The 13,387-nt window shown below is 37.3% G+C and overlaps 1 protein-coding gene across 1 annotated transcript in view; it reads left to right on the forward strand.

The window, feature by feature from the left end:
• The window catches only part of hs3st2 (heparan sulfate (glucosamine) 3-O-sulfotransferase 2), a 31,359-nt gene extending 19,852 nt beyond the window's left edge, over positions 1 to 11,507 (forward strand). Inside the window, exon 2 of the mRNA XM_020934701.1 lies at positions 10,889 to 11,507. Within this exon, the coding sequence (XP_020790360.1) occupies positions 10,889 to 11,507 (619 nt within the window). The remainder of the gene's footprint in view (positions 1 to 10,888) is intronic.
• Positions 11,508 to 13,387: the final 1,880 nt, after the last annotated feature.

Below are 13,387 nucleotides of genomic sequence, written 5' to 3' on the forward strand. Positions count from 1 at the left end.
ATATCACTTAACGAAAACATTGGAAGCTCCAATATATGGAAAGCATCTTTATATGGAAAGCACTGTTGTAAATTTAATATGCAACTAGAGAGGAGCAGAGAAAGATTTCATCCTTACATCAGCTAACTTTCAATTAATGAGTCAATCAATTTAAATTTGTCAGTTAATCGGTACATTTTTGAGCATTTTTGTAGTAAAAATTTAATCAAATTTATAATAGAGAAGGCTAGAGGGGCTAAGTTATAGGCCTACATATATTTACACAATTTATCATGATTGAATATTTTAAGGCCCTTTTATCTCTTCTCCAAAAGTAAAACCACACTGATGTAATTACTGTCATCAGATTTAGATCCTGGAGCCAACTGTTCAGTTAAAAGTTCTGTTTAACCGTCTTGAACAAATTGTCTCTCACCCACGCGCTCACACTCTAACAGGTCTCTGCTACAGTAGTGGACAGATCCACTCACACCTAACTTAATTTCCTCAATGTGATTAAAATGTCAGAGTGAAGCCTGTAATGTGATCTGACTTCAACTTTCACTAAGAATCAAGAAGAAGACTGCCCATTTAGCTACAGTGTATTTAGCACTGTGAAACCTCCAATAAATCATAGACCCTGGGCAAATAAGGTGTGCAAGCTGTGCTGATTAAATACATTTAAAAACGCCTGGCTCAGATGTCTGCTCATTGATAAATCGCTAAATTTCATGAATATGTTTAGAATAAGACTACGCAGTAATTTTCAAACTTTTCACTCTACAGTAAGTATACTAGTCGAACATAATTGGCTTTCCATGTTACTCCTTTATACAGTAGATCCTATTCTACACAACATTGACTCTTCTGAGCTTTAAGCCATGTAAGAATGATATTACCTCATTCAAAACATACCTGCAGTTCTGTTTTGTTTTATTCACACATGTTTGAGTTATTACATCTCCAAGGGCCTGTTTACACGAGAACATTGCTTTTAAAAACAACAAAATATTTTATCGGAAGTGCCTTTCATTTAAACGGTGACGCTGTTTTTTGGGCTTAAAAATACAAAAATCTGATACCACCTTCCAGAGCAGAAAAGTTGCATATGTTCCGCCTCTGCTGTAGCGTTTCCGTCTGCACTGCCCAAGACACAAAACTCTGGTCAGATCTGCCCACGTCGTGTATGCATTTACGTCACATACTTACAGTACATAGAAACAAACTTGTCAGATGGCATGCATACCCAATCAAATTCCACACACTTTTGGGTCACCGTATGCATGCAGATTTGGTCCAGAAAACGCTTGTCTAAACACGGAATAAAAAGTGAAAACGCCACTTTTACTTCTGTTCAGACCGTCATCATATAAACGTAGCCCAAAGCTCAAAATGCTCTGTTCCACATCGTCATGTCATGTAGTTGTAGTTTTCAGCCGCTAACTTTTACCTTGGCGACACTGGCGATTCCAGAGCTGAAATCTACCAAATCTAATCCAAATCTAGTGAAGATGTATGGAGTTTCAAAACACAGGGGAGCACTTCCTGTATTACCACATGACATCACAAGGTGTTTTCTATTTGAGAGAGGAACTCAAAGCCTAAATATGCAGGTGGTGTATGAGTGAAATAAAACATATACAACTCCAGGTATGTTTTTAATAAGGAAACAAAATTGTAACAGATCAGAAAAAAGTGTAATAGAGGACTTTTTAAATTTTTGTATTAAAGGCCTATTATACTTGAGTTTTAGTTTAGATTTGTGGTACATTGTAAAAGTTCCTATTTGTGGAAAGAAACTGAGATTCAGTGATAATGGTGTTTTATTTGAAAAAGCATTTTGAAAGCAATTGAGAGGGACAGACAATTTTATCCAATCAAAGACTTTGTTGGATGGGAACCATGAGGGAACAACTGCCAGCAACTAGACAATTGTTTTTCTATCATGGTTCAAAAATCAAAATGAGAGACAAGACTGAGTGAACTGAGTGACAGTAAATTCTAAAACAAGTTCTATTACACTCATGGTTCAAAATGGGGTTAAGGCCCTTTAATGTAAGGATTACAAATCATAATATTAAAGGGCCTATATTATGCTATTTTCTGATTTAAGATGTAATCTTATTTTTTCATCAAAAACATACCTGGAGTTGTGTTTTGTTTCATTCATACATGTTTACCACACAAACTCTCCAAATTTAGGCTGAGTTCTTCCCTCAGGTTGAAGTTCCACCTTGTGATGTCATGTGGAAATACATGACATCTCCACTGTGTTTTTTAAACTCGATACATCTTCACTGGAATCATTTGGGTCATTTCAGCCCTGGAATTGCCAATCTCTGAACTAAAGGTAAAAGGTAAAAAGTAGCTGTTAACTTGAAAACTACTACTACATGACATCACAAGGTGGAACAGAGCATTTTGAGCTTTGGAGATGTAGACAGACTAATAATAGTTACTCAAACATGTGTGAATGAAACTAAACACAACTCCATGTTTTTGAGGAGGTAACAATATGGCTTACAAGAATCAGTTTTTTGTAATATAGGACTTTTAAACAAGAATCAAATCAGCATAAAATAAGGCTCAAATTAGAGACCAAGACGAGGCTTTTTTAATTTAAGAGTAAATTTGAAAATCAATTAGGCATATCTTCGAGAAAAAAAAAAAAAAAAAAAGAAAGAAAGAAAGAAAGAATGAATGAATTAAAAAGCCAGCGGCTCAATAACAGAAATTATTAACCATGGCAACAGGACAAAAACAGATGAAATACTGATAAAATCTCTGACTACAATTTTAAATTCATATTTCCAATCATTTGTCTATGCACATTTGAAGTCAAACACAATGTTGCTCTGATCAGACCGCTGCTGGCTGCTCCCGACAGCTGTCATATGGTTGGTCATGTTTCTGTCTTGGCTCTGGTCCCTCTCCTCTCTCACAAATGAGCAGTTAAATGAGCCTCTGCAGCCTGGCCTCTTCCACCGCACGTGTTTATTAAAATGCACTTCTTATTCCTCTCCTCTTTGATTGAAAACACACATGTGGTCATTATAGTAGCTGGAAATCTGCCCATTACGTGTAGCTGACCTGTGGTTGCTCGTTCAGTTGTAAATGAGGGGAGAACACAGTATAATGGCAGCCCATGTTCTCGTTTGACCCAAAAGGTTCTTTTAATTTATGGATATGTGAACACTTGCTATATTTCGGCTGCTCTGAGTGTCTCTTCTGTAATTTGATACGTTAGATCTTGATCCCTATATTTCAATTACTGTGCACACTTCAAACTGTTTACAATGCTAATTCTGTAAGTTACAGGTCATATCTCTGGAGAGGCAACCTTGCCCCCAGTCAGAATGCCTGTTTTCTAGATATTTTTAACTATAAAACCACCGAACAGAATAAATGTAAGGTAGAGCTATTTAATGTCATACTCTGGAATTTTCCAGGTAGAGCAATGACATCTCCATAGAAACAAGCAGGTGATGGACCCTCTACTAGAAAAGGTACACAATACACCTTTAAAATCACAATACAAACAAATCATCATGAAATTAACATTACAGGAGAAGAGTGCAGAGTAAAAACCTTTCAGCTTTCAAGAAATATATTTTGAAATGAATTAGGTAATGCCAGCAGGTTACTTATAGACCTCCATAATATGTTGGGAACATTGCAAAAAGCAACATTGTTCTTATCACACTTTTTTTTTCAAACCTTATGTTTGAAACATACAAATGTTCACATTGATACAAAACCGAAGGATCATTATTTTGTGCAATTTTAAGTAGACTTGAAAATGACTTTTGAATTGAAACATTTTCAAAAACAGTGACTACCTCTGAAACCTTTTCTGCCTTTAACCGCTCCTGGATGAATGAGGGGGTTACACAGTAGAAGAACTCGACAAAACATGGTTGGCTGTTGACTTTTCCAGCCCTCCTGAGAGCAGTTTTATCTACAATGGAGGATAGCAAGTGCAAGTGGGCAAATGGTAAAATGCCGAGCTCACAACCACCAAGAGCAAATGCTGAGGTGTTAAAGGTCCTGTGTTACACAAAATGTATTCTTCTGAGCTTTAAACCATGTTATAATGTTGTTACCTCATCCAAGACATACCTGGAGTTGTATTTTGTTTGAGTAATCCTATCTATCTAATCTTATTTTATTGAAGGTATATGGAGTTAAAAACACACACAGAAGAGCACTCTTTGCATTACCACGACATCACAAGGTGGAACAGCGTGTTTTCTGTTTTCTCTGTGCAGAACTACATATGCAGAATTTGTGTATTAATTTTTTTGAATGAAACAAAACACAACTCCAGGTATGATTGTGATGAGGAAACAACATTATAATGTATAAAATATACATTTTAAAGAGGTAGCAGCCAATTAGGAATCAGAGCTCACCGCGCACTAATTAAATACAACATTAAACCAGTGTAGTTAGATCTGAAAGAGAACCCAAGATGAGACTACTGGCTGCATGTTTTCCTGTATATCTCACGCTTGTTGGCTTGGTTACAGTCCGTTAAACAATCCGTTTGAATGCACAGCGGCCGGTGGGACATTAGACACGCTTAAATGGGCTACAAGGAGGATCTGGAGGTACAGGGCTAATCTCATCACAAATGAGTGCACTGAGAACAGAAGAGCCACTGTTTATTTTGCAGTTGAAAACTGAATATTACTTGGAAGGGGGTATTTTCATTTACAACACCTGGCATTGTGGTAAGTGTTGTTCAAATGAGACAGCAATATCCTTGTAGAAGTGCAAATGAACAAGAAGTAGCAATGTCAAAAAGGAAAAAAAAAAAAAAATCACATTTGATATGGGGGAATCATGAGCACCAGGGTCTATTATCAGTTTGTACAATGTGGTTTAAAGAAAGAAAAAAGTAAAAAATATCTGGTGAAGGCTTGTTCCTGAAACCGAGTGGCAACCAATAAGAATATCTTTGCCATGCAGTATTAATTAATGCATTTATTTATTTCTTTGTTTATTGATTGATTATTTATTTATATTTTTTATGGTTATAGTAGTGTTGAAATTGAGTGTCAAGCTGTTTCCTTTTTAATCATAATTAGGGTTATGTTAGAAGTAGGAGTTAGGGTTAGTTAGGGCTAGGGTAGGGTTTGAGGGTTAGAATTAGAAGGTTAGAGGGTTAGGGTCAGTTAGGGTTGGTTAGGGTTTGGATAGGTTTAGAGGGTAGGGTTTGTTAGGGATAGGATTAGGGTTAGTTAGGGTTACAGTTGGGTTAGAAGGTTAGGGTAGGGGGAGTTTGGGTTAGTTAGGGTTAAAGGTTGTATCGAGGAGTTTTTTTTGTTTCAAATTGTCAATGAAAGTTCAGACTAGCATTTATAGAGATGCAGCAACCAAACTATGAAGAAAAAAAGAATGAAAATTCATCAACTGTGGACGTGGTGGAGCCAGCTAAACATCAGCCAATAGAAAACGAGGCTACTTCTATCTATGTCAATCAAACTACCTACATTTCGAGCGTAACTGACTCGCCGGCGCACTGGGATCACGCAGTTTACATTCGCCTTTCATGCGTTCCACTTATGCAAGACGCAGTTTCCTCAACTAAAGCAGCGGTTCTTAGCGGCTTTTACGAACTGTAGCTTCCTCGCAGTTAGTACAAAGTTCGTTGCAACGGTGGTGATTCCAGGACCAGTTCACCGCAAATAAAGTCAGTTTTTGAGGTCGCTGGAAGAAGAAGAGAAGGGGAAAAGGAGCGAAACCAAACTAAGGTGATTCTTGGAGATTTCTTCCAGCGATGGTGCGCCCTGAAGCAGACAAAGGATCTAAAGACTGACACGATGGTCTCTAAATTACTTCTGGACAGGTCACTTCAACAGCAATTCGTGCAGCAATTCTGAAGTGCACCAGCTGTAAACAAGCATGATTTCTAGCGTAAGGAGGAGGCGTTTCTACTTAGGGAGCTGTGGAGGAGGGGGGGGCACAACATTTGAAAAAGGTCAAACACTCGCTGTATTTCTCTTTCCTTGGGAAATCCTCTGTACAACCTTTAAGGTAGGGTTAGAGGGTTAGGGTCAGTTAGGGTTGGCTAGGGTTTGGATAGTGTTAGAGAGTTAGAGGGTAGGGTTTGTTAGGGATAGGATTAGAGTTGGGGTTAGTTAGGGTTAGGTTTGGGTTAGAGGGTTTGGGGTTAGGGTTAATTAAGGATAGGGTTAGGTTTAGGTTAGAGGGTTAGGGTAAGGGGAGTTAGGTTTACTTAGGGTTAAGGTAAGGTTTGAGGGTAGAGGGTTAGTTAGAGTTAGGACTTGGTTAGGGGGTAAGGGTAGAGTTAGGGGCTTAGGAGTTAGGGTTAGTCAGGCACAGGGTTAGGTTAGGGTTAGAGGGTTAGGGTAGAGTTAGAGGGTTAAAGTGTTAGGGTTAGGTTTGGGTTAAGTTAGGGTTAGAGGTTAGGGTTAGCTTTGTCTTAGAGGGTTAGGGTTGGGGGAGTGGTTAGGGTTAGAGGGTTATTTAGAGTTAAGGTTAGGATTAGGGTTAAGAATGTTCGAAAAAGTACATAAAATGACAAGTATTAAGTATGAATTTAGATATTAGACTCCAGTGGTGCTGCTCTATTACACAACTCTGACTTTTCATGAGAATTCAAAAAAAGAACAGCGAGTGTTTATTAGGCTGTGAGGTGTTAGCATCCTGAAATAGGTTGATAGGAACAACCCTCAACAGGTCGGGGAAGTGTTTTCATACACACCACATTAACAAAGTGATGAACTGGGGAGAAAAAATAAAGAATAAAAACAAAGAATGTGTATTTATTTTTTGCGTCGAAGTGTCATGGGTCTATTATGCATTTTGTGGTATACTGAACAAAGAGTATTTAGTTTTGTTTTTTTTCCCAAGAATAATTTTAAAGGTTTGTTCAAAGTTATTGCACTTACCTTATGCATTCTGAGCATCCAAATTATTCATTGCAATTAATTTATAAGCATTGTTCAATAATTACATACACAGCTTTCTTTTTTTGACCTCAATAGCAATTTATACATTATATCTGTACTCTGGAAAGACACATTTTACTCAACTACATGGGAAAAAAATCTGGTAATTTAACATGTTTCACTTACAAACATTTAAAAAGAAGAACTGTGCAAGACTCAGACTGAAATAGTTGCAGATATGTTTATTTCTGTAGCAGATAATCGCCCACAATCTAATGCAATACCTAGTTTAGGCTACACTAGCAGGCATGCATGTCTTAATTTCACTATACAGGCAGACTTGGGAAAGGCAAGGCTCCTCTGTAGACAGCAATGAAGCTCAGAGCAGTACAACAGTCTACACAAAATTGTAAGATTGTTCTGATAAATCCCAACACAAGAGAAGTAGATATGTCTTACCTGGATTTTTATTGGCGTCTCTCCACAGTGGCCTCATCATTATTCCTCTCTGGTGCTGGCTCCTCTTAGAAACTGTCATGTAATTTAGCAGCGTTCAGATTCCCAGGGAGTAAACAACCACAACAGCTGTAGAAATCAATAAACTGACGAAGGTTAGCCCATGTAACTTCCTGCTATAGAAAGACACGGACAGTCCAAGTCTTCTAATGTGAATAGATTGGCCCTGACAGTTTGACCTGTATCTTCTTGTGTAATGGGTGTATATATATTTTTACATTGCATTTTCTTCGCCTTCAGATTTTCTTTTATTTAAAGGCCCTATATTACGCAAAATTGATTCTTGTGAGCTTGAAGTCGTGTTAGAATGTTGTTATCTTATCAAAAACAGCTGGAATTGTGTTTTGTTTCATTCACACGTGTTTGAGTAATCTTTTATTATTAGTTTGTTTACATCTCAAAAAATGATAACACTCTTTTCAACCCAAGTCATGAAGCGGTAGTTTTCAACATAACAGCTTTTACCTCTTCTTTAGTAGAGATTAGATATAACAGGGCTGAAATCATCCAAGTGATTTGAGTGAGTATGGAGTTTAAAAACACAGTGGAACATCTCCTGTCACAAGGTACAGTGTTTTCTGTTTGAGAGAAGAACTTGGCCTAAATATGCAGGGTTTGTGTGAATGAAACAAAACAAAACACAACTCCAGGTATGTTTTTGATGAGGACACAACATTATAACCCCGTAAATAGCGTAATATGGGCCATTTAAGGAGTTAGTTGTTATTGTTCATTAAAACTGAACACAATATGTTCAAATTATGTTTTTATTATTTGTTAGTGTGGTGAGGATTTGGGAGATAGGACATTAAAGGTGCACTATGTAAGTTTTCCTGTGGTACCTGCTTGTCTCATGAAGATAATTTTGCCTGGAAGATTCCACATTGTTTGTTGTCACCTGCTTGTCTCCATGGAGATGGTGAAATGTTATACCATTCTGTGGAACATTCCAGTCAAAACAACAACATTATTTTGGACCCTCTGCCTAAAAACTACATAATGTACCCTTGAGTTAAAGTGTTTTCAGTTTTCAGCAGAAATAGCCATGCATAGACAAACCAAACTATAACCTCTGGTATGTTTTTTGATTAAATAACTTTTTTGTGTAATAGAAAGCTCAAAATGTACTTTATCCTTATTGTGTCTTGTTTTTGAAGATATATTTTCATATTCAGTTTTGTCTAAGGCAAGCAGCAATCAAAAACAGGACTTTAAGCACTTGTGTTTAGAGTGATACTTTTTTCCTCTCATCTTTCCAATTTCTACCAACAACAGTGATGAAAATGTATCACTCCAACAAGTTAAAGCATACGTTTCTTTGAATTCAACACACTCAGATAAAGAAATATGTGTGTGTGTTGCAGCTGAAAAGGTGCTGTTCTCATAAAAGATTAATAGTTGTGTTGTGGCCCTAAGGCAGTGCCACAGACTCAGCATTCATAAGTGTAGCTAAATGGATCAATACAGCCGGGACTTTAGAGGTAACCTATGGCTACCCCTACCTCCAGAAAGAAAGCCCTGATAAAGGTTAGCTTTTTAATCGAAGCATTCCCACAGTCATAATAAAGAAACAGCGCTATTTAATCACCACTGTTGTGCACTGGAAATAGAGAGGAATGTAATCTACAACAGCATATGGACAAAACTGCTGCTACTAAAATGCACTGGCCCTATCTCGCAATAAGGATTTTATAGTTTGGTTTCAGAGGAAAACAGAAATACATAAAACAGAGAAACTGTCTGAACCTCCTAATGGATTAAAGACATAGCGGGGGCCTTAATCTTTTTTCACTTAGATAATGATACATCACACTGGGGTGTTCTATATGGATGTATATGGAGGACTGTTCAGGGGTTACCATGGTGACATAATGCACACATTAGCAAATACTGACAAAAAAGTCTGAAACTCGTGAAAAAATACAAAATGGATTTGAAAAACACATTTTCAGGAGACTATGATCAATATGAGCATCCATGGTCCTGCTTAGAGTTTGATTTTCAACAAAAAGATGAGAATGATTACCTGAAAAACTGTTGGCTAATGCTATCTAGCTTGTGACTGTAATTTTATGCGTGAGAGATGTTTCAATCAGCTCACCTGTACTTCTAGCAAAACCAGATTTTTGTTAAAAGAATGCTCAGATTAAAGTCAAACTTGAGTAACAGAGCTTCAGACAGAGCAGAGCCTCCAGTTAGCATCACGCCAACAGGGAACATCAATGATATCAGCTGCAAAGTATCAGTTGCATTGAAGTGAGATTAGCCATAATGTCTTCACCATTAAGTACAGGGAGACTTCATCATAAACTGAATGAGGCAAAAACACAATTTACACAGTTTGGAAATACGGAGGATGTATATATCAGAAATACAGCCATTACATTTATCGAGTTGGCAGAAACAGGAAGTGCTTATTAATCATGTTTATTGAATTGGAGTGCCACAGCCGAGTGACACATTACAATGAACAGGGAAAACGCACATGACAAATGTGACAAATCGGAACATTTGGCAGTGGTATACAAAGCTATCAACGTTGCTGCAAGATTATTATTATTATTATAATGATGATGTATATGCTGGGGTACAATCTTTCAGTTTCTCAAGTACCCTTAAGGTGTTATTGTGAAGATAAATGTACCTTTTATACAGTATAATGCAATACAAGTGTAGGAGGGTTCAGTTTTGCGTCAGTTCACAGGCTTAATACCACATGAAGTTGTAATCTGTAATAAAACTAAATTATGTCGTTTGTGCTTAAATGTAAATACAAATGTTTGGACACATCTTCTTATTACATTTGTTGTTTTTTTTCTTTATTTTAACTCTTTTCTACATTTTATATACCTACAGAAGACAGCAAATATGTGAAGTAAGATATATGGAATTATGTTGCAAAGGGGAAAAGTTAAATAATGTAAAACAAATGTAAAAAAAAATATAAATAATTAAAATAAATAAAGTGTTGTAAGTTGTAATGAAATGCATATACTCCCACTTGCACCACTTATTTTGCAAAAAATAAAAAATAAATGTTTAATTAAATGCAATACCTTTTTAACGATGATCATATTCTTTATATTTTTCTAATTATTAAACATGTGAGAGACTGGTGCAATGTGAATTATATGTACAATATTGTAGTCTAATTGTTAATGTAATTTTGCAATATATTTTTTCATTGCTGTGATTGGTTGATTACTCTCAAGGGGCAGGGAGCAGGAGGGAGTGTCCTCAGAGGGACTGAAACATTGTACTAATAACAGTGAACCAAGAGAGAGACAGTGTGCGGGAGTCTTCTTGAAAATATTTTCAGCGAGGTATAAATCATCATCTTATACCACCAAGACCTAGGGTAAAACCACCTAAGTTCATCTATAAGTTATTCATCACATTCTGTTATTGTTTAAATTCAAACTTTTCTTGCAAAGTTGTGTTATTTTTCTCACTGACTCTTTGTCTCTCTTCCCCAGGGGCCTAATGCCGAGAACGCTGGACAGCCAGATCACACTAGAGAAAACTCCCAGCTACTTTGTCACCAGGGAAGCTCCAAGAAGAATCTCCAGTATGTCCCACCAGACCAAGCTCATCGTCGTGGTCAGAAACCCGGTCACCAGAGCCATCTCGGACTACACCCAGACCCTGTCCAAAAAACCCAACCTCCCCACATTCGAAGAGCTTGCCTTCAAGAACAAAAGCCTGGGAATCGTCGACACAACCTGGAATGCCATTCGGATTGGGATGTACATCATCCATTTGGAAAACTGGCTGCAGTATTTCCGACCCTCCCAGATGCACTTTGTGAGTGGGGAGCGACTAATCACAGATCCAGCTGGAGAAATGGGGCGTGTCCAGGACTTTTTAGGACTGAAAAGGATAATTTCGGATAAACATTTCTATTTTAATCGTACCAAAGGATTCCCATGTCTTAAGAAGCCGGAGAGTAGCAGCCAGCCGAGGTGTCTGGGAAAATCAAAGGGCAGGACTCATGTTCAGATAGATCAGGAAGTCATCGAGCAACTCCAGGACTTCTATAGACCATTTAATATAAAGTTTTATGAGACCGTGGGTCAAGATTTCAAATGGGATTAAAGGCCATACCACACAGACCACCTCATGGACCTTAGCAAAAGTATAAACTATTTAGATTATATGAAAATAATGGTGTAATATAATATGAGAGAGAGATATATGTGAAGAGTAAAGATATATTGAACTGGCCATTCTAAATCTTAAGTGCCATTTCATTAAACTTCTATTTGTGTTATTACAATCAACATGTGAATCTAAGTGCTGCGGACAAGACTACTGCATTCAATGGTTGCCAAATAGCTGTGTCAAATTTCTCCAATGTAAAGGAGTAATTTGATGTATTATGGCAGAAGTTCCCTTTCATTTTTTTTACCAACTTGACAAATATTATATTGTATTACTTGTACAAGTGACAGTAGCTCAATTGGTAGAGTGCGAGTCCACTGATCTGAAGATTGGCGGTGCGATTCCAGCTCCCACAGATGAATGCTGTTGCTGTGTCCTTCGGCAAGACACTTAACCCTCTTGTTCCCAGTGTCTGCTTACACTGGTGTATGAAAAGCGCTTTGCCTAGAAGGTGGAAAAGCGCTAGAAAAATGTGACCATTTACATTTATTTACTACTTCGTCAAAATTCAGAGTTGATGCTGCGTTCCAGTTGTCCTCAAAGTTGAAAACTCTTTGACAGTCTCACAAACAATGAGCAATGCACTGTAATATACAAACCAAGCTATAAAAACTAAGAGAGTGTTCAAATCAGACAAAATACAAGTTTGCTTTCGTTGACATTGACTGCATAAAGATGTATAGGTGCACTGCGTAACTGTGTAACTGTGTAACATTCCTAGTGTAGGGTCCACCCCCTGTCTCCATGAAAATGTTATCTCTGTGTATAAAATGTTCCACAGTATAGCTTAAACGTATCTATCACAAGGGAGACAAGCCTGTAACACCACTATGCTACATTACAATTCAGATCTGTGGAGAGTCGCCTCTATTCACAGAAGGAGTTCATGTATTTTTGACCAAAAGAAACACCCATTATGAACAAATGCAAGATTGATATGTTTAATTCCACATCATGGGACATTCCAGGCAAAGCAATAACATCTCCATGGAGACAAGTAGCAGACCTTGCATCAGAAAAGTTGCGCAGTGCACCTTTAACATAACAGCACTACTACAGAGGATCAATAGTAGCATGGGGCACATTTACAGCAGATGGACAGTAGGGGGCAACTAAAGAGAAAATAACAAGTATAAACAATATAATAACTGTTGCATTTCTTCCACTAAAAGCCATATTGGATTTCTTTACTCTGACTGTGTAATGTTCTCAGAATTGTCGGAAGGGTGTTTCACACGTTTATAAGTCGTAACTCAGAAAATCCAACTTTCATGGACAACTGGAATGCACAGGAACATTAGTAAGTGCATCTGCTTAAAAGTGGTTGGATATTGGCTTCAGTTTTTTCCACAAAGTACAATTATTCATCATTTGACAGCTTTGTTGTTCTAGCGTTTACTTTTGCATCCATCTTCTGGCTACCCTTCCGACATAAATGTGTATAATGCTAATATTTCACTCCAGTCACATCCTCCGCCTGTCACTTAACGTCAACAAAGCCTAAATGTTTATTGAGGAGATTGCTTATTTATTCATGATTCCTCCTCAAAAGGATCCACTGGCTTTACTGTTGAGACAAACCACAGCAAGTCAAATGAATATTAAAATCTACCTGTCAATTACCTAGTGGGAATGGGAGAATTATTTTTTGCACACTGTCAATGGAAGCACAAAAGAAACTGGATAAATGTGATGAACTACATTTTTATGTGATTAAATACCAGAGGTGTGAAGAGAAATACATTTTTTACTAAAAATAGTACCACTGAAGAAATTACTCCAGTAAGAGTAAAAAAGTAAGATTAATTGGAACA

This window comes from Boleophthalmus pectinirostris, unplaced genomic scaffold (assembly GCF_026225935.1).
Source record: "Boleophthalmus pectinirostris isolate CB_2022bp ecotype Guang Dong unplaced genomic scaffold, ASM2622593v1 HiC_scaffold_17, whole genome shotgun sequence".
In the NCBI taxonomy this organism is placed as follows: domain Eukaryota; kingdom Metazoa; phylum Chordata; class Actinopteri; order Gobiiformes; family Gobiidae; genus Boleophthalmus; species Boleophthalmus pectinirostris.